Source organism: Malurus melanocephalus, unplaced genomic scaffold (assembly GCF_030028575.1).
Source record: "Malurus melanocephalus ecotype Western Australia unplaced genomic scaffold, MMel_1.1 scaffold_33, whole genome shotgun sequence".
In the NCBI taxonomy this organism is placed as follows: domain Eukaryota; kingdom Metazoa; phylum Chordata; class Aves; order Passeriformes; family Maluridae; genus Malurus; species Malurus melanocephalus.
Window position 1 is genome coordinate 1,285,821 of NW_026623265.1, and position 22,639 is coordinate 1,308,459.

The 22,639-nt window shown below is 36.8% G+C and overlaps 1 protein-coding gene across 1 annotated transcript in view; it reads left to right on the top strand.

Annotated features, from left to right (window-relative positions):
* WDR64 (WD repeat domain 64) overlaps positions 1-22,639 on the top strand; it is a 65,938-nt gene that overhangs the window by 24,926 nt on the left and 18,373 nt on the right. Inside the window, exons 10-16 of the mRNA XM_057363978.1 lie at positions 369-508; positions 14,165-14,291; positions 16,294-16,442; positions 16,898-17,021; positions 18,362-18,531; positions 20,112-20,288; positions 21,236-21,366. Of these exons, the coding sequence (XP_057219961.1) occupies positions 369-508; positions 14,165-14,291; positions 16,294-16,442; positions 16,898-17,021; positions 18,362-18,531; positions 20,112-20,288; positions 21,236-21,366 (1,018 nt within the window). The remainder of the gene's footprint in view (positions 1-368; positions 509-14,164; positions 14,292-16,293; positions 16,443-16,897; positions 17,022-18,361; positions 18,532-20,111; positions 20,289-21,235; positions 21,367-22,639) is intronic.

Genomic DNA, 22,639 nt, shown 5'->3' on the forward strand with positions numbered 1-22,639 from the left:
AGACATTTTTCTAAATTACATCTTTGAAGGAAACAAAATCTGAGCTCCAGATGTGTTTCTTTTWAAGTACTCTGCTCCTCTGGGACTAGTCCATGTAGTCCCATCCAGTGTCCCTGCCATTCCTCTAGCAAAATAAAAAGGCTTTGAAAGGTGAATCAGTTATGCCTTTTTAATACATGTTTGGGAATAAGCAATGAAACATAAGCTGGATCCAGCCCTTAGAATGAAAAAATCACATCTTTATGTGGGAGTAGTCAACATGAATGAAAGGACAGGCTTCTGAACACTAAACTCTCAGTTAAAAAAATAATTTGTAATACATRTGACTATTTGGTCTTTCTGACTACATATACTATTTTTTCTTTCAGGTAATGACAGAATCCTTCGTTTGTGGAATCCTGCTGTTAATTTTTGTCCTACAGGGAAGCTCTTAGGACACAAACACAGTGTTGTGGAAATTGTGACAAATGAGAAAGATCAACATGTCATCAGCCTTTCCTGTGCAAAGGTAAAAAACTTCTCTGAACCTCATAAAAATAGGGTTGGAAGAAGGATCCAGAGAAGGACAGGCTTGTCAGCCTGATCTAAGTGCCCTGCAAAGTGATGGAACAGATATCTGGAGTGCAAGCACACCATGCATATAGGACAACCAAGGAATCAGGTCTGACCAGTAYGGGTTTAGGAAAGGCAGGTCCTGCCTTACCAAGCTGGTCTCCTTTTATGGCCAGGTGACCCACCTGGTGGGTGAGGAGAATTCTGGACTGGTTGCTGGTCCAGGTAGGCAACCAGGACTTCAGCAAAGCCTTTGATACTGTCTCCCATGGGATTCTCCAGGCCCAGAGAGTGGTGAATGGTGCTGCATCCAGTTGGTGGCCAGACTTCACAGCTGAACCCCATGGATAGTATTGGATTCAGACMTATTCAATATCCCTGTTCATGACTGGGTTGAAGGGACCAAGTGCACTCTCAGTAAATTCACAGATGACACCAAGTTGGGGGAATAATGATGTGCTGGAGGGTAGTAGGGCTCTGCAGATTCATCTGGAGAGGCTGGATTGGTGAGCTGAGGCCAACATTGTGAGGTTCAATAAGACCAAGAATCAGGTCCTGATTCAGGCCACAGCAACCCCAGGCAACATTCCAGGCTGGAGACAGAGTGGCTGGAAAGCTACCCAGAATARGATTCAGGCGTATCAGTTAACAGCAGCTTAACATGAGCTGGGAGGGTGGCCAGGTTGACAGGAAAGCCAATGGCATCCTGACCTGGATCAGCAATAGTGTGGCCGGTGGGACAAGGGCAGTGATTGCTCCCCTGTACTCAGCTCTGGTGAGGCCACACCTCAAATCCTGTGTCCAGTTTTGGGCCTCTCACTTCAGGATGGACATTGAGGTGTTGGAGTTCTTCCAGAGAAGAGCAATGAGTCTGATGACGGTTCTGGAGTTCAAGTCCTTTGGGGAGTGGCTGAGGGAGCTGGGTGTGTTTAGCCTTGAAAAAAAGGAGGCTCAGGGGAGACCTTATCACTCTACAACTGCCTGAAAGGAGGATGTAGCCAGGTGTGGGTCATCCTCTTCTCCCAGGCATCTAGAAACAGGATAAGAGGAAATGGCTTCACAATGTGCCAGGGGAAGTTTAGGTTTAATATTAAGAAGAATTTCTCCACAGAAAGGATTGTTAAACTTTAGAATAGGCTGCCCAAGTGGGTGGTGAAGTCACGATCATTGGAAATGTTAAGAAACAACTGGAAATGGAACTTAGTGTCATGATCTGCTTGACAAGGTGTTGCTTGGTTAGAGGTTGGGCTCAGTGGTCTTGGAGGTCTTTCCAACCTAAATTATTCTTTGAGTCCATTAAATCAGTGCTTTAAATTSAAGTTGGAATCTATTTTTGAATAAGTACTTCTGATAGTAATTGCTTATCAATTTGTTTATTTTAATAAAAAGGCAGAGTTTTAGCTTAAAATTTCCAAATTCTTTTATACTGAGAATCAATGCTAGAATGGAACTATTTGACATATTATCTTCCTGATTGTGTCAAAAGAATACTTACAATAGAAGATATTAACATTCCAGTAATTTCTGTATTATTTCAGCAACTGCCAGAGTTAAAACAGAGCCTGTACTTGAATGCTTCATTCAATAGTGATCACCTGCAAAACTTCCTACAATGCTTTTGCCCTTCTCTCTGCCTGCCAGCCTGCTAGATCTGACTATTTCTGGTGTCATTATATACCATGTTCAACTATTGAACTCTTTCTAAGCAGTGTCTTTTACCAGGTTTACTAATCCAAAACATTGCCCATTAACAGGAATATTAATAAAATCAGTAATAATACTTCTTCAACCTTCTTGCAAATACTGCCAGATTCTACTGGTAACAGATGGGTTTACGATAAGTTATTGATGATATCATGGCATTGTTGATTTGTTTCAGATTTGTCAAAATGAGACTGTTCACRAGAGAATAGAAATGTCTATAATAAATATGTGCAAAAATAAAAGAGAAATACCTGAAGGAGTAGCTGTGAATGGCTATAGAACTCTTTTAATAGTGCTCCAATGCAATATTTTCTATATTGGGCAGCATTCAATATCTTTATTATCATCTACAATGATGAAATAGATAGGATAGATACTAAATTAACCAGTTGCCCCAAAGTGGGTAAAGTTGAAGGCCTTGAGCAGAAGTATTAGAGTTCAGAATGATCATTAGAATTGAAGGTATGATCTATGAAAAACAGCTCCTATAAATCAATAAGGACCTACTGTAATTAGTGTTCTGAGATAGTGATCTATCTCAAGTTTCCAGACTTTTGTTGGGTCATGTAGGAAATGTTACTGAGCTATTTGTCCTGCCCATGCCACTCCTCTACCATAAATGCTTACCACTGTTCATTGTGGTAACAGTAAATACCACATTTTCATGTCTTTAATCTTATTCTTAAGAAAGCTCACACATTTCTAAGAGTACTAACAGCTGAAAATAAGATACCAACATTTCCTATCTTCACATAATCCTGAAGCTATAACCCTTCCTCCTTCGTCATGCATATAAATCTATACCTGTCTGTTCTGTAGAAAGCTCTGTAACTTTGCTGCAGGGATACATTACTGTGAATTAAGGAGGGTTTTGACAGCCTGCAAGCTATACATCTGGGAAAAATGGAATAAGACATAAGATATGACTTAAGGGGAATAAATGAGCATAAGGATATTTATGGAAGAGCAACTAAGAATAAAGCCCTGGGGCAGTAAATGTAGAAGATCTCTTGCGGCCCTTCTGGGCTTTTCTGTGATTCAATATGATGATTCATAGGAAAGCACAATCTATTTTAAAAGTCTCCAAGTTTATGGACACATGATCTTAACTAAATATAGCTCAGTTGTGCMAATGATATCAGCAAAATCACTTGTATCTGCAAATGAATATATGGAAGTATGCTTTAATTAAAAGCTATGTGTCTTTAAATAGTGCAGTGAGTTATAAGGCCAAAATTCTACTTCTCAGAAAAAAAAAAAAGAAAAATTGGCATAAATTCCTAGACTTTCAAATGTCAGATAAATCTTGTGGGCATAGTGAAAACTGTAACCAAAAAAGAAGGAATCCCTCACAGAGAAGTCTAAACATAGACTTTCAAATTAAGTGATGATCAGTCTGGGCCTCAAATTTGCAATCTATAGATGATGTACGGTATACTAAATAGCAGAAGGAGGTCAGCTATAACAGGATTGCTTCCAACCCATTTAAAGCACATTTATGTTTGAGAGATAAGAACCAGGTATTATGCAAAGATGTGCAGCTTCTTAGGGATCTCATAGAAGCATTGTATCCAAGGGAATCAAAATCTCTTTATACAGACTTTGCAATAAATATTTGACAAAATAGCAGAACTAGAGAAAGGCTTAAGAAAATTAAACTAATACTTTTTCAGAACCTTCCCCAAATTAAATTTAACCAAAACTGTAACAGATATCCAAATTAAAATAAAAGCTTTATTATGGTGYAATTTTTAGCTAAAATTGCAAAACAAGGTGAAAAATAGGGAGTCATTTTTTTAATTAAGATTTGCAATTGTTATCTTTGTTACATAATTTTTACATTTGAAGATTCAGACTGACTTTCAACTTTAAGGTTTTTTTTCAACTATATTGAAAAGTTCCTKGTCATTGTAAAGGTATTTTAATGCAATATAAAATGTGCTCACAAGAATGTGTCTGCAGCCTGTATGTAACTGATTTATACTACAGAGTAGTAGTAAAAGTAAGGGATCGGATTAGCTTTTGGTTTCAGTCTTGTGCTGCAGCAAAGCATTGCAGTCTGAAGAAATAATGGCTGAATTTAGGGGTTAAAACCTGCAGTGAATGGTTTTAAAGATATCACATATGTTACACATCTGTTACAGGAGTACAAGGGGATTTCTTTTGATGGTATTAGCCTTAGTTCCACAGAGAACATTAATGTGTGTTGCAGTCTATACAAAAATTTAAAAATGAACAAATTGTAAACCATGGTTTCACAGCACTAGTGAAAAAAAAAATAGAAATCACAGGGCATTTGTATTATAGTCGAAGAATACATAGAAGATAKATTAACTCTAACAGTCCGAACATTCCAGAGCATGGACAACAGAGTAGATCCCAGAAGGGGAAGGAGGCATCAGTGTGTTAAGGAAGTATKAAAAGAAACCTCTCATTCAATAAAATGGTCAAAATACAAAACAAATATCTCTGTGAAGGGAACAGTATGATCATGTAGACCTGAAATAAAAAACTAAAACTCCATAAACACAAAGAGTTTTCTTCTTTTCTGAAGCATAGGAGTTCTTCAGAAACATTTTTACTGTATCCTAGATTAAAGGCAATATTGAAGTTTTCCAGTAAGTCTAGGAAAGAAGAACTAAATAAAGCATTTTGTATTACACTTGTTTTGAAAACCTCTTTAGCCATGGTTTTAAATAGAAATAATTGAAATATTTTTAACACAAGGGTCAGTATTAAGCAATGAGGGAGATTATCACAGTGCCATAGCTTAACTGAGGCAGTACCTTGCTGCTTACTTCTTGTAAGGCCTTTTAGCATATGTTTTATTTATACTGTGTACAAGCAATTGGTTTGAAGGCTGCAAGTATTTGAAGTGTTTGAAGTGTTTGAAGTGTTTTCTGTGGCTGCTATTTTTTATTTTAAGTCTGCTTTTAATTTCAATTCCATGAGTTAGTCTGTTTTCTTAAGAAATATAACTACATAATATCTTAACCATAGCAATATTTAAACAACAGACCATCTGATTATCTGAAGTTGTTGAATATATCACAGACCAATTATACCTACATGATGTGTGTTTTTTCCAAGTTATTTTGAAGATGAATGTGCAGAGGACTGCTCTGCTTGCTTTTCATCTGTTGCTGGATGGTCTGACTGGATTTCAGTTGATCTCTTCTGACACTGCCCAAGTCTGTTCATATAATTCAACTTTGTCAGGTAGACAGATTATCCCAAAAGTACAGATTACTCAGAAAGCCTTGGCTCTGTGCAAGTCTGGCTCAGTGATAACAAAAACATCTCTATGTTATCAACTTGTGTTCAGCACGAATCCAAAACACAGTCCCATAGCAGCCACTGGGAAGAAAATTGAATCTACCCCAGTCAAAACTAGTACACTTCACTAGATCACTTCCATTTTTGTCAGCAGAAGAAACRTTTGAGCAGTGCTGTCTTCTTTTGTGAGCAGACTTCTTTATTTACACTGTGGCATTTTGGCCAGTATGCAGTACAGTTTCCTGGAAAACATTGAAGAAACTTCTGTGATATTTAATCTAACTGAAAAGAAGTTGTCCTGAGCCAGAAGTAACAAAACAATTATGAAAACAATTAGGAAACTAATTGGAATTTGAATTTAAATKATGGTCCTGTTTAAGAAAATGAAGACTTCTGTAACTATTCCAGCACATAACCATTTTGTTAGCTCGGATACTATAAGGATTTCTTGATAGAACTAATTATTAGTAAACTGTTGTCAGGCAGCTATTAAAAATTATCTAATTCTCTTAAAAAATAAAAGAACTTAAACTCAGTTTCTTGTGTTTATAACATAAAAATAACTACAAATTAGACAAAGACATTGATTTTTATATAATTTCTGTGTAGCCTTTACTCATATGAAATATTATTTCTGTAATAGTGACATTGAGGTAGAGGAGAGGGCCAGGGCAGGAATTGTCATTATTCTGTACTGCTGAACTTGCTTCAGAGTACAATATTCATGGAAAGAAATTTGTTGCTGATCTTCCAGATTGTGAAGACCTTAGAGGTAGCAGTCTCCATAGGTGCAGTTACAGCTGTAGTCCACAGCCACATCTTTTTCTTTAGCAGTTCAGTTGAGTGAATTTACTAGAAGGTCTGAAATACTGATGTTATCTACACATTCCTAATCATAGGAACATGTTCTGAATCTTTTCTTGAGATTTCCCACCCAAAAAAAAATGTTATATTATGTACCACAGACCAATAGGAACTGCATTCAACCCAACTACACTTACAGTGTGTCTGTCTTGACTAACATTTTGGTTGAAAATAYTTCCACRAAGGAATTACTGTTACATTTGTCTGAAGGTATTAACTCATGCCTTATGYCATTGTACCAAAATACTCAGCATTTCATATAATACCTGGACTCTTTGCTAAAGTGTCAGCATGTGGTAGTCACAGGTTAGATTATTGGCATAAAAGTAAAAGCATATGTGTATAGCTGTAAATGCAAATGTATATAAATCTTTGATTGGAATTATGCTGCAGAAGCCACTGAAGCAGTTTTCAGGAAACATTTTTTCCAAGATTACTGCYAAAGCCAATCTCTAGACTTATAATTGTTATATCATTGACATGTATCATTTAGGAGTTATAAAAAGAAGAGTGAATGATGTGTTTCCCACTGTTTGAACTATTTTACTGCTTTTCTCTACAAAATAAAATAATATGGCTTGTTCAAGCACTAAAGCAACATCTTTCTTATTATCAAAAAAGGCTGGTAGAATATGTTAAGTCCTTTTAAAAAAGCCAGCTTTGGACTTGAAATAACAGCTAAGCAGCATCCTCAGATGCTTCAGGATACCCTAGATAGACAATGATTTATGACATGAGTCTAATGTTTCAAGCCAGACAAGGCAAGATTGTCCTGTATAAAGGTACTTGATCTTCCTGGTTATTACATTACCACTACTGCATTTTTCTGCAAATATCAGTACTCTAAGTTAGTAGAAATTGCTGTAGTTGTTAGGGTTGGTTTTTTTTGTTTGTTTGTTTTTTGGTTTTTTTTTAATGGATCCAGTGAACTGAAGTATTACTTTTACAGAGGGTTTGGTAATACCAGAACAGTCTGTGGGGTAAGGAAATAATGGAAAACTGATCTGATGCTTCAGAACAAGATAGAAGAATATTCATAGGAAATCTCTGTTGTGTTTATTTTTTTCCTCTCCTTCCTGTCTCTCAGCATTTCATTTCCCCTTTCTCTCTATAGTTAGTTTGCCTATTCTTATCTTCATCCTGCATCATGAAGCATTTATTACTTCATTTTTTCATATTACTGAAGTGATTGAATGCATTCAGGAAACATAGAGTAAACAAAAAAACACTCATAGGCACAGGAGCTATTAAGCCTGGAGATGTGCAGGAAGCAGGCCATTATCTGAAAGATAATCTTAGCCTCTCTGGAAACAAGAAGGTTGAGGCTAATGGCACAGAGCAGACCTGACTGAATACCTCTTGTGCTGAAAGGCTGTGAAGCAGTGACCAGCCATTCTCTCCCACTTAGTGCAGTGCGGGTTCACAACTTGAACAGTGGAGGCTACAGCGTCATGTCTTGCCTGCTTGAGTTGTCAATGGAAGTTAGAAAGCCAGAATTTACTACACCAGTWGTTTCATTGACTTTATTAAAACATCTCCAGTGGTGGGTTTGGTTGAATTAGACMGCATAAGTGAGTCAGGAGAACAAGATTTGAGCCTGAAAATTTCAATTCATAAAACAAACAGTTTTGTTTGATGATCAGTAGGGCTAATATAAGGAATATATTCCCAATCTTTAAACCACTGTACAGTATCTTTTGTAAACACAAAACTCTTTTTTAATTTTTTTTAATGAATGAAGGCAGTATTCTTTGGGTTTTTTCTTTTTAAAAGTAATTTCATTTTTGGTAGCTAAGGAGCAATGCACACATTTACACATGGCAGAAGAGTAGTGCAATAAATGCGAATTTCTCATATCTCCGTTCTGGGGCATGGGAGAGTTTCATTCCATTCATAATTTCTTTAAAATCTAATGCATGATGTAACCATGTGAATACTTCCCTGCTAAGGTTTGCCCATCCCAAATTAACTCTGTTGTACATATGTTAGCTTTATTCTTACACAAAGTAAGGGTAGATTTTTAGCATTTCAGAGACGATAAAGGGAGGTAAGATATGCTATTAGTTTGGGGGTTTTCTTCTGACTTTTGCARATTTACTGAACCCCTAATGCTATCAGTCTCCTGTCCTCTCTCTCCACATCTGCTTAATATCAGCTAGGTGATGCCCCTGTGAGAAGTCCTAAGCGTCTTTGTCTGGAACTGAGCAGGGGATTGTATCAAAGCCTGTTTGTGTGGATATTTGTCTAACCTGTTTTGAAAGCACATGACATTGTTAAAAGGATGCAATTATACTACACCCATTTGTCTTCCTGAAAAATGAGAGCAACTCAGCTGGAAACGCACTGCTTAATTTATGTCAAACCATGGCTAATCATGGCTGTTACTGGAATGTACTGTGTATCAACAATATTAAATTTAATCTAGATAATTTGAAAAAGAGGCATTTGGGAAATCTGCTCCAGTCATCTTTCATAAGAATTATGTGGCCACATCTATATCAGATCCATTTTTTGTATTCAGCTTTGAAACCCAAAGTTCTCTTACTGATGTGCTTTTATTCTCTTTGGTTTATTTGCTTCTCCTAGATATTAAGACTTTTATTCTTGTTTTGTATTGCATAATCCTTCAATAACATTGAATATTCTTTGGAATTTTCATGTAAGATATCCAACTTTCTGTTATTTCCTGTTCCATTTTCTAATATTCAAATTACTCCATCTTTAGAGCCAATGTGCCTTAGGTCATCTGCAAAAAAAACTCCAGTACAAAATTAGCCAACAGAAATCTCAAGGGATATTTCATCCATTTATATAAACTTTGAAAGGGAGTGTGCAAAAAAAGATGGYACCAGGAGCTTTTTAGTGGTTGCCAGTGACCAGAACAGAGACAATTAAAATTGAAACACAGGAGATTTTTCTGAACATCAGAWAACATTTACTGTRAGGGAGACCAAGCACTGACATAGKGTGTMCAGGGTGATTGTGGAATCTCCATCCTTGGATATATTTAGAATCCACCTAGGCATGGCCCTGCTCTGTGTGGCCTCACTTGAACTGTGGTGTTAAAACTGTGGTGTTAAAACTGTGGTGTTAAAACTGTGGTGTTAAAACTGTTGTGATCTCCAGAGGTCCCTTCCCACCACAGCTGTTGTTACTCCATGAAAGAGTAAAATTACTTCAAGAACTATGTCTAAGGTGAGAGAATCATTCTAAGATTGGTTGAATATTGACAGGAGGAACCAGATTGCTTTTTAACTTTTCTGATTCAGGTATCTATGGGCAGCCACCTCTGTCCTACACCTTTAGGTTCCTGTTTCTGACCCCCACACCATCTAAATGTCCACTGAAACTGTTTTCCAGTGTTGACTGTTATTTTATCTTTGCAGGAGGGATCAGGTATGTCTGTTGTCAGCACATYCTGCACACAGCACAGAGACAAGACATGCAAAGCATTTACACACTCTCAATAGCAGCACCCATTAAATATCCTTCAGGATCATTACTATGTAATTAGACTCACTATTGCATACAACAGTTTGATTTCTTTCCAGCATCCCTTCATATTTGGGAAAAGTAAATAACTTTACATACTACCAAGTTAATGGTATTATCTGACCAAATGATTTGAAATGCTCATAAATTTGAACTTTGCCAAGTTGCTATCTTGACAAGGCAGTAGTTACAGTATTGTCTGCTGTACCATATTGCATTAATATGATTAAGGCTAAATCCTCCTTGCTTTAACCTCACAAGTAATCCCATTGACATCAGTTTGTTCCTAAGTCTTCTTAGTATGACAGGGAGTTGTAGCACTTTGAAGAATCACCTTCAGGGATCACAAGACACATAATAGGCACTCTCTGCAGGTAACTTACTCTATTAAAGAACACAGCAAACAGAACTGCGGTTTGACATTCAAGTCTGGTGATTTTTGTCTTTGAGGCCTCAGACATTCTGTATGAAGTTGTGAATTTTTTCACTTAGACCATGGAGACTTCAATGACCTTCTCAAACTGGTGAACACTGTAGCAAATAGGAGAAGATAAACTTCAACAAAAAAATCAACTTTAATTGTTGCTTACTCTTCCTGTCTATGCCTACAGTGAATACTGTGGCTAGCGCAACTTCTTTCTACCCCAAGAGTTGCTGGATTTTGGATTTTCCTGCATATTTTTTTTCRTAAATCCTTTTAAAGACTTGCAGCATAACCATTCTATAAAACTGAGGAAAGTTTATTTCTTAAAAAAAATTCTTTAACTTACAAAAAGTATCAGCAGAATGTGAGAGTTTAGAAGAACTAAAATGAAGTTACTGTTTTCTCTAGAGAGTTGTTGAGATATTTCCCATAGAACAGTGTTTCAAAGTCACTTTCTTGTTCTTAACTAGCAACAATTTGAAGGGATTATGTTTTTGTGGGGGAAGGGGGAGGGGCAAAACCTGAACTTTTTTACTCCTTATCTATCTCTGTTAATTACAGATAGAAAGGAGAAGAAGAGGATTTCCTTCTTCCAAAGTCAAAGCATRTTTCCACAGTGGCATCCTCATAAAAACCCAGCAGGAAATAAGTGTTCCCAAATCTGAACTTTATTGTACTGAAAGCATGTAAAAAATTTATTTGTCAATTTTTTCTGGCCCTATTTTCCATCTTTTTTCTATTTCACTCTGGTTTTCAGAGTTAGTTAAGGTATTTTAGTTGTTAAGATAGATCTTTTGCTCTTTGTCTGAATGTATTAAGAAAAGTAGAAGAGAGGTATGTTTTACATGATAAAAAAACATAAGCTTTAGAGCCAATGGAAAAGATTGTTCAGACTTTTTTCTATGTTCTGAGTTTTACGGCTTGAAGGAAGGTGGTACTCGACAGAAAAGTGTTTATGAAGGCAAATGTAAACATTTAAATTTTTTAAGGGACAGAAGGCTCAGAAGGGGTCTCTGTGGCAATAAATCCCACTGTATTCTGGGGGAGGTTTGRTTCCAAATTTTCATTAGTGTCTACAGAAATTCCAACTATAACTATGTGATTTTGCCATTGGAATGAAAAATGAATTATGCAAGAAGAGCACCCCAGAAYAGAGGGAGCTGATCCAGACTACAGTCCTGGAGAGGATGAAAGAGTAGTTTGCTGAGACTGTTGCATCCAAGGTTGGAAAGAGATGCAGTGTTCATTCCTTGAATGCCCCTGTGTGCCAGTTACTGAAGGTGGGAAGAAGGCTGGTCACCTTGGAACACAGGCAAGAATCCCTGCTGCACTAACTCTTAGAAAAGTCTATCTTTGTGTCAAGGCCAATTCTGCTAACAACTAAACCAAACCAAGTTTTTCATTAATGTAAGCTACTATTGTAGATATAATGTTGCTGGAAGTACAGCTCAGCTTTTCCTATAAGGTTCAAATAGTGGGTTGTTTCCAATAGCACTTGAAGCACCTTCTTTCCACATTCCTTCTCCTTCTTGCTTGTATATAGTCTGTATTTAGTGATTTCAGAAGACACAGTCTAAAAGCACCTTGCCATAAAGAATATGCTCTCAGAGGTTTTCAGGGATTCCCGGTATTTCTCGGGCTGCTGTCCTACCTGCTAAATAAGTAGGACAGTAAAGTTAGTATTAACAAAACACTCCTAAGGCAACTCCCCCTARTCACCTCCTAATTTCTAAATAAGCATGCATTTTGTTGCCTCTCTTCATGCATGGATTCATGCACAGTCCTGTGTTCTGATGAAGATGAGCACACTGGCACTGTCTTCAGGCCACATTGGTGATGCCATGTGTGGGAGTTACTCATGTGGAACAGTGGTTTATGTAATCTCCCCATCCCTGCCCRCAGGCTGGGAAAAGAAGGCAGCCATAAGATTTATGAATGCTATGGTTTATCTATGTTTTTGCTGTCACTTTAAGTGACTGCATTTTCTTAATGTGATACTGGCCTTAACAGCTGAACAAGCAGCAAGAAATAGCATGGGAAGCTCTTACTTATGTTCACTTSTGCTATAAAAACACCTTCTCTTTTGATTACTTTGATATTATGTCAAATCCACGTCCCACTTTTTGACCAATTTAACTTGAATGGTCCATTAGACTATTAGAATTGTCTTTCTTCATTTTTGTTTTTTGTAATTTCACAAACACTGTAACAGATCAGTGTGATGTTTAGGGAAGGGTTATTATATCTCTGTTCAGTCACTTATTATTTTCACATGACTGTAGTATCTCCAAAGATACCTACTTTTAATTAATTTTCAGCTCTTATACCTCTTTTTAGGTGCTCTAATTGTGAGCAGAATTGAGCTTGMAGGTCCACCTGCAGTATTGCTCTAACTTTCTCAATTCTCACTACCAATTCTTCTTTCTATTTTTGCTGGTCTGCTCTTCAACTAGTTGAAGAGCTTAATAATTTTTTTCCTATTCAAATGGATTTTCTGTTTCAAGGAATCTCAAGTACTGTTGTGGTTTTTATATGCTTTAGAAATTGCATGTCTGAGTGAACTCTGAAATGTAATCAGAAGTCAGTCAGAGGAATGTGATGGACACGGTTCTTTTGACTCAGTACTGTCTCAGAGAAAATTTGTTCTCAGTAGAAAGTTCTTTAGAGTCCTTTCTTTTGAGTTTTCTGAAAACAAACAAAATATTAAGGAGAAATTTTCTTCTACTTAACGTTCTGAAACACTCATGTATTAATTTCTTTCTGGTGCCAAAGGTGAATYGTTTAAACAATGATTGATGTCTCTGTTCCTTTTCTTCCCTTTCTTTTCAGAATTCTGATGGATCCACTGTAGCATCCTTTAAAATCAGGTTATGACTTTTGTCAAGGCTCACAACACTCRAAATATTGATGAGAGTATTGATATTGTACTAACATGTGTCTTTGTGTTAAAATCTCAGTTAAAAGTACAGCCATAATAATAGCAAAATTCAATGAATACGAATAACTTTCACAGATACATGTATGAGACTGACCATAGTTTTGGCAGCTGAATAAGAGTTACAGACAGAAGCAATGACAGAATTACTTTTGAGAGCATAGAAAAATTATCTAGCAGAGAAATATACCGCATTAAAGCCGGTGGGATCTGAGTAATTAAATCTTGATTTCTTGAATTATTAAAAGTAGTTTGTATGGGGTAGCAGTAAGTTCAATACAGCTTGTGATCAGGCAGGATGAGTAAGTGCTGCTAACATATAATTATTCTAGAGCTTAAAGCAGATGCTGTGTTTTCCATTGAATCTGAAAGTAAGAACAAATACATCTAAATACATCTAGTGCTTCTTACAGGATGGTACCCCAACTGTAACTGATAGCATTTCCTTATGGAGAGCACAAGAACTTCATATGCATAAAAATAATGCTTCTGCAATGTATTCTGATCCTCACTTGGTTCAACATCAGTTGTCAGTCAAAAGTTTCAGGAATTCCTTTGTCCAGAGCTCCCTGAAATTTATCTTTGTAATGTTGCCTCAAGACACCATTTCATAGTCTAGTTCAAATACAAGTTTTTTAACAAGTGGCATTTATCTGTATGCGATAGAAGAACATGACACACAATGGAGACATCTCGTCACTAAGGGGTAGAACCAATTTTCATGAGATCTGGTTCTGCTGTGGACTTCTCAGGTGAAGACTACAAAATTCAGCCCTTCTGTGCCTTTTATCCTTAATAACCATTCTTAACAATGTGATTTTCATTGGAGGCTATAATATTATGTCATAGAAACAAAAAGTAGCTGAAAATCCAGTCAGGATACAGTACTAGATTTTCTCCTCTCTCTTCCCCTCTAGGTGTATAGAGTGTGGGATATACAGACCCTTTCACCATTGCAGGTCTTCCAYGAAGGTCAAGGGAGTCGWGAAGAGATGGATACCTTTCCCATGGTATTTGACAATGATAATGGCATGCTTTTCATGGGTAGGTTATTGCAGGTACATATTGGTGTATGAGAGCATGCCCTTTCCCCTAGAATCCAACTTCCTTTATGATTACACATAACTAAAGTTGAGTACAGGAACAAGGTATATGAGAATATACAGAATATTGGGAGACAAGGGTATTTGCACATTAAAACTGTTTTAAAGTGGGTTATATATGGTGGTAATTTCAATATTGAAAATGGCATAAAATTACAGAGCATGGAAATTAACAGCAGGAGCCAAAGGAAATGAGAAAGGTTTCTCTGAAGGCAAGGTGAGCCCCTCACTGCAAAATTAAACTACAGACATTGTTCTAGAATTTCCATCTCTTGAAAACTACTAAGATACTGATCTCCCTGTAACTCTTCCTCTAGCAGCTGCCTCCTGTTTGGAGATGAAAACAGCAGCATAAAATCTCTGTGGARTCCTCACAAGTATATTCAAACTTGGTAGCTACAGACAGCCATACAATGTGAGCTGTCAACAGACACACTGCCCAACTGATTAGGAATAAAATATTATGGGAACCCAGTCTGGGGTTTCTGGGCTTTGTTTCCTGACTCTGTAGCAGGGAGACTGGAACCTTTGAGAGAACAGAGCTTTTGCAGTTGTCACTAAGGAAGTTAGCCTTCTGTATCCAAGGCACAGACTCTTAAAACCAGCACGGTTTGTCTGCCCCAGAGCTGTACTCACAAAAAAAGGACAGCTTTGAACTTGTTCAGGGGCTGTAGAGGACTGAGATGCACCAGGCAAATAAGGTAATTTTCTTTGAAGACAGCTTTTTCTTCCCTTTCATCAGGAACAAGGCACAAAGTTTGCTAAGTTTGTCAGATCTGAGAYGATGAATGTGAAATATTTTGTATTCGGTGACCTGTGGTTTCTACTTTTCTTTTAATCTTTAAACGGTACAGACACTGTCTTCACTTCAAATTTGTGCTAGTGAGATTTTCAAAGATTAGCAATTGAGGGAATTTATATAGGTCAATCATTGACAAAATGAGGTAACTTTGCCCTTATAAACAATGGTTCTGTAAGTACCTAAATATTTGTAAGATCTGACCCTGGACTCTGTTAATGATTCCATTAAAACCCTAAATTAATATCTCCTTGCACCTGAAGAGGGCAAGAGATTGAGGCYATATGTGAGCAAATTAATTCTCACTGCTTTGTACCAAGCTTTACAGAGTTTTTGACTTGATAATTCACTAACATTAATAAATCACAGCTCACCTTCATGCTTCATTTGAATATTGCCATAGCTTTCCTTCTGTGCCTATTTCCAAGCTGCTTGCCTCTGTGCCTGGACTTATGCCAAGGATTAGGCAATTTCCTCCTTTGCTGTGTACTCGCTGCTGCTCCTCTGCTGGTAGATCGGCATTGGTGCTGGGGCAGGGATACTGGAGCTGCAATGGGTGACTGCATGTGCACTCTGGCTTGAGAGCCYTGTACAGACCTTGTCCTTTCTTTTGTCTTATCATCCCGGTCTGCCTCTGCAACATCTTCCATCTGAGAACATTGAAAGGTATTTGGAAAACACCATTCAGACCTGCAGGGCCATATAAAGGAAGGTACTGGAAAGACATCATAATTGCCTGCAGATAGAATTGCTTTATCTCTAGGAAAGCAGATACCAGAATTTATTYGAGTGATACAGCTCCAGTTAATGTRCTTGGGTTCATTCCGTTTCATGCAAACCAACYCTGGGATTGGGACATTTATGGCTTCTAYTAATTTGCAGTCAGGATGTCAATCCCATCAGAGGTGGGCAGGGGATTGTTTAAGACAGGAAAATATTTAGCCATTTTTTGACTGGTGCTTTTTGGGGATTGTGTGTGAATGTTTTCTGCTTCRGAGAACAGGTATTCTCAAAAAACAGACTATTCCCTATCCTTTTCAGAAGAACTCATATGAACCTCACGATTTACATGAAATATTTTTATTTCCAGGGAAAGTAATTATGCACAAAATGTATCTGTACTCACTTCTCTCACCTTGTGCAGGTTCAGATGTCATTGATATTTATCCCCTAGCTAATGTGATGCAAGATTCAAAAGAGTTGCCTCAGACACATGAGAAAAGCCTTAATGTTCTGATTTACAATAAGGCTCTTCAGCAGATTCTCAGCATTTGCACTGAGTCAATACTGAAGGTGAGTGCAAGTTTTCACCCTTTATAATTAAAAATTAGAGTCTCAGCTTTTTTATTCAGAAAAAGATGTTAGTAAATTTGATAAGTTATTAGTGTTTATTATTTGAAGTGTTGCTCTCGTGACTATTTTTGAGAACCAGAGAAGTGGTAGCCATGAGCCCTATTTGGATTCAGAAGATCCAATATTTTTTAATAGTGCAACAACAATCATTGGAGGTACTGAGAACTTGTAGTTTTGACCAGCTCTTGGTACATTAGGTGGTAAAATCTGTTGGGAGAGGTAGTATCTTTTATTGGGTCAGTTGGTGATATGTCGCCTTCCCATGGAAAAAAGGCTTGTTTGTGTAATGGCTTGTGAAAATTTGCTATTGGCAGTAACTCCTGTTAGAGTAGTACACATTTTGTGACTAGTTTTAGAGGATATATAAAAAATAACTATCCTATTATTTTTTTCAGGTCTGGGATATAGAAACAGGATCACAAATATATCAACTAGAAGATGCACATGGGCTGAATACTGAGGTGACCTGTGCAGCCATTGAAATAAATGGGGTTTATCTTGCTACTGGGGCTTGTGATGGTAAAGCAATTAAATAATTACTACCTTTTTTCTTTTTTACCTTCACAACTTTTTATTAACTTTTTTAAAAATTATATAGTACATTAGCAGACAGAACTCTTCACCTTGACTGTATCAGTGACAGAATTTTGATTGTACAGCTGCCAGTCTGTAGAAGGGCAGGTATGTGTCTTGGCTGGGTTCTAGTTAATAGGTGGTTCATAGGAAAGTGATTTTTGGCTGCTTAGGCTCTGGTTATTTTTGGCCTACTACTGTGAAAAACTATCTTCAAAGATCTTGGTCTGAAAAGTTGTTTCTGCGTAAGATTTAGGACCCAGACCTATAACTAAATTTCTGCAGATGAAGAATGGTAGTTTTAAAATTTTCTAGTCTCTGAGCTCAATTTAATAGTGTCTGCATTCATTGAGAGCTAGAAAATAGGTAGATAGGTGGATAGATAGATAGATAGATAGATAGATAGATAGATAGATAGATAGATAGATAGATAGATAGATAGATAGATAGATGTCTCCTGTATTTTTCATGTCTTTTATAAATAAGAGTGCTTGAGTTTTAGGTAGTGTGACAATCTCTCCAACACAAAAGTGCATATTGAATTGTGCAGGAAGCTGTAATAACATTTTAATTTTTAACATGAAAGAAAAATTCTTCTTACATTAAATGTTCAAAAGTACACAACTGAATTATGAAAATATTTAAAATATGTGAAAGTTGCCTCATATAAAGAGGAGATGCTGGCCTATTCCACACAGCATATTGGCTAATGTTGCTTGTTTCTACTTGGGACTGAGACTGCATCCCTTATGGATCTTAAGAGTACAACAGAAGGTGAATGTTGCCAAATCTTAAAAAAGAAAAGTAACATGTAACTAATTGCTTTACTTAAGAAAATGCCATAATTCCTCCCCATTAGCTCTCTGGGATAAAGCCAGCAATCGGCTCTCTCTGCTCATTGCTGTACATAAGAACCCAAAGTCTTCTTCCAGATAGCCCACACTTTGATTGCTCTTTGGTGATGTTATTCAGAAATTGTAAGAAGTAAGATAAGCGGGGGTCTTTTATCCTGAGCTGCACCAAACAATAGACATGGGAAAAAAGATGGAAAAATTGAGAGGGTAGTGATGTTTTCTGGTAAGTTTTTTGTCCCTACAGCTGCTTTGCCAAGAAACATCCACACTATTACAATTTTTGAAAGACCGGTGACCTAGTTCTTGACCTCAAATCAGATTTTTTTTTCTTTTTCTTTTTCCTGCTTGATCCTATTTAAGCCTCTGAATTTGCAGTACAGGTTATTGCTAAAAGTTCATTCCCTTTTCTACATTTTTGTTATCCTTGTGTAGGAACAGTGAAAATTTGGGAATTTGAAAGTGGAGAAGAAGTTAAAGCCTTGCCTTTAGTGCAAGACAGTGAAGATGAGCATCGTCTGCTGAAGATAATGTATCTGAAGGCTGATGAGGGTCAACATGCAGTTTGTGTTTTGGAGCAGAGAGGAAAGATGAAAATCATTCAGGTTTTTCAAACATTCTTCCCTTCCCCCCCCCCCCCCCCCCCCCCCAATTTCATTTGGTAGCCCCTCATTTTTTGAGGCCAAATAGGACTTTTTTTATTAATTAGTAAATAAACTTCTGGAAACTGTCAAGAAAAAAAATCTACCATTTCAATGTAATCAAATTTCTGCCTTTCTTTCTAATGTTMAAATGTTTATTAGTCCATTGCTGGTTTTCAGCGTTCTCATAAYTTTTTCCTTCCATTCGTTTTTGTGTTTGTGACTGAGGTTTCAGTAGTTACACATCCTTTAAGGTAATGGCTTTAAAGTATTTGTTTTTACTAAAGATGGTATTTGGTCTATTTAAAGAGCTCCTAAAGATAATATTTTGGTGAAAAGATTATTTTATTTTATTTTTGTTTAAAATTAATAGATTAAGACAGTAGAGTCTTAGGAMCTGATAAAAAGAAACAAAGTAATAATAAATCTGATTGGCTTGCTTGGCTTGATTGTGAGCATCTACACTGTGTTCCCTTCAGCTAAAACTAACAGATGCATTTGCAGCTTACAATAATTATGGCCTAATTTCTCAGACAAACCATGTTTCTGTGGAATTTTCTTCCTCAAATTGGAATGTTTAACTTGGGACAAAATTATTTTGAAACTTTAAAGAAGCTATGTGCAAGGGAGAAAATGTAGTTTTAGACAGATTATATATCTGAGAGAAAAAAACAAATATTCAGGCTCTTATCTCAGTAAATAATTTATTCTTTTCAGCCTCCTGCTAATGAAAGCTGCTTTATACAGGGTTTTCTTTTTTTGTTCAGACTTTTTTGAAATACTACATCACACCATTTGCTCTACAGCATTATTACTGAAATTGTTAAACAATCCATTAACTGTAAATTATGTAAATGTATCCCTGTGACAAATAAGTTGGTAAGGAGTTGAATGTCCTCCAAGTCTTTTTGAAGCTAACCACACTGTTTCACATACTCAGATTTCTCAATTTTTAGTCCTTCTCTAAAGGTATTTCTTGTTTGATAAAGTCAGTAGCATAAGAATTACTAGAATCTTAATTATTGCTTCATTCTGCAGCTCAAGACATATATGAAAACAGTAGCAAACCTAAGGAACTGATTTCAGTAACACTTCTCAAAACGGACAGAAATATCAATGTTAGAGCAGGAAATACATACTGAAGTGAATTAGTTATAGCTGGAAAAACATCAAAGCAACTCCCACTTGCCTCTAGGCATGATGGGAAAGAATCAGTGATTCAGGTCTATAGCTGAGTGTGGCTTCTCACACAAAGGGAACAAGCATTTTGCTGGATGTTTTGGTAGATATSAAATGGAGAATAACAGTGTTAATGAAATAAGCAGCTATAACTAAAGAGACAATTTACTTTAAGGAGGCAAACTGAATTAAATCAATGTCTCTGGAGGGAGCTTCAGTTTGCAGTTTAGGCTTGTGCTGGTTAATATCTGTAACAGTTTGTGTAATTTGTCACAGAAAACTAGCTTTTGATACACACTTGTTACAATTCTTTATGAATAGAGAAATCCTTTCCTTCCTCTTCATTAAGTCACTTATTTTAATAGGGTGACTCAGATCAAACAGATCTATATGTCACTTGGGTGCTTCCTGAGGAAGTGCCATTTCCACGAAGGAATCCAGTTGTGTATCTGTCACTAAAGCCTGGCACCTTAAAAATACAAGATTTTTTTCCGGAGATTCGGCTTCTGTGTAACACCACTGCTTTGAGAAATGATGAAGAGGTGAGAAACACTTCAAAGTTTCACATCATTTACAGAAGACTGGAAAGTAAAATGTCTGTTGTACCCTCAAGGACTCAATGTTTTAGCAACAGGACAAGAACCAAATAATTATTCCCCACTGTGCTCCCTTGCAACCTTACACATTCTATGTTTCTGTGATTCTAAACTTTTCAGTATACTGAAATAAATGCATAAAATAAATCATGTAAGGAAGTGACTGTTTCTCAGGGCTATATCTTCCTAAAATTCCATTGCATGCTTATCAATGTAATTAAGGAGTTATTCTGAACATACACTTCACATTCCTGTACAATACTGTAAGCTGAGGTTCTCATATAAACCCTTCTAGAAATGTCTTTCTCACTATCGCTAGGCTGACCTTTAGTAATAGTGTCATGTAAAGATCAAGCTGAGTATCAGAGTGATTCCATTTTCTCTTCTTATTGCTTTGGTAAAATAAAATGTCAAATTTATGTTTCAATTTATGATTCAATTTAACTTGAATAGTCCACAAGACTTAAGTCCTGTCTTACGAAATTTCACTAAGTTTGTAACAGATATGGATGACGCTTGTGAAAAGGTCATTATATCTCTGTTCAGTGACTTCTTCCTTTAACTTGATTAAAGTATCTCCACAGACCTACTTTTGATTAATCTTCATCCCTGACACCTGTTTTGACATACTCAAACTGCAGCTGTGCTGTAAACAGCAGGTGAGGTTGGAGGCCCCTGTCTGCTGCAGCAGGGAGTCCCAATACCATCACTACCTGCTTCCTTCTGGAGCTTCTATGTAGCTCAAATACAATAGTATTACAATAGCATCCAATAGGCAGTTGTTGTAGACACTGTCAATTTAGGCATTTTGTTAGGTTAGTAGKTAAAACATTTCACTGTCCAGTATCCTATTTTTACTCTGGCTCAAATTTTTCTTTTAATCCTCTTTGCAGACTTTTATATCGTCTGTGGATATTAAGTGTTTCGATATTTTAAAAGTAGAAGGATGCAGATTGATAGCTACAGGAAGTGCAAACGGTGAAATAAATTTGTGGGATTTTGAATCTGCCTCTGTGAATTGTCTGTAAGTATTGCTTTCATGCCTTTTGATCATCATTTAGTCTATCACACAAACTTCAAAGAGCATTCTGGAAATTCCAATATGCTCAAATATAAAAGGTGATTTACAAGCAGGAATTAAAATAGCAATTTATGTAGACCCTCATCCCTCCCACTTCAAATTACTTTGCTGGCTAGTCCTGACCATTGCAGGTAGGAGAAGTGATCAAGACAGTCATTTGGGGAAGGGATGATGTAATTAAAAATAGTGTTTTAACGCAACTCAGCACTGCCCCTGAAGGAAACTCTCACTATATAAATCACTCTAGTTATTGACTAGAAGTTGCTACGGAGGTGTAGAAACATTCTTATTTTGGAAGTGTTGTGTTTGAGAGGACATCTGGAAATAATGTTACTTCAGATGATAATGTCTGATGTTCTACATTATCAGTATCTCTATCACTGTCCATACCTAGAAGACTAGAAGTTGCATTCAGTGAGGGGGAAAGTGATGTGATTTTGGAGGTTTGAGAGTAAAAATATCTCACACAAAATGACAGAGTGAGCATAGGATGGTTCCAGATATCCTTATGCCCGTTAAGGTGCTCCATCAGTGAGCCAAACAATGGCAATATGTCTGGTTGGACTGAGTGGAGCAGCATGGCAGTACTCCTGTGTTTGTGAAAGAATACATGCCTTTAAAGACCATACAGGGTCAGTATTTAACTATCCTACCCAATAGTTTCACTTCATCTTCCATGCATAAAATTGGCAAGTTTGTGAGAAAGTGAGTTGAGTTTTCTGTACCACAAAAAATAATTAAAACTTAACTGGAGTTCAGACATTGGCTCTTCCCTTGTATTTGCTTCCCCATATTTGAAGCAGCTAATTCATATGGATGCATGGAAGACAGGAAAGTCAACACTTTATAAGGAGWGTATTTTACCTAGGGTTCACATGACTGAATGCCAGGAACAAGGTACTTCAACATAAGATACTTCACTTTCCTGTTAAATTGTAATCCTCACGAAAATATTTGGTTAAATGAAATTTTAATCATTCAATCAAGTACCTGTTTTTCCTGGCACAGGCACTTTCTGCATGACCTCTTCATTGACATTAGTCCATCATAACTGATTCACTGCTTCTGAAAAACTGTCTAAAGCTTTAGGTATCATGGATTCTGGGAAATACAAATTTTAATTTTTTTTTTTTTAGTTACCAGTTAAATCTGAAACATTTTCTGGAACAAGACACAACCTATCTAACATATCCTGTACAAATACCTTTATTTTCAG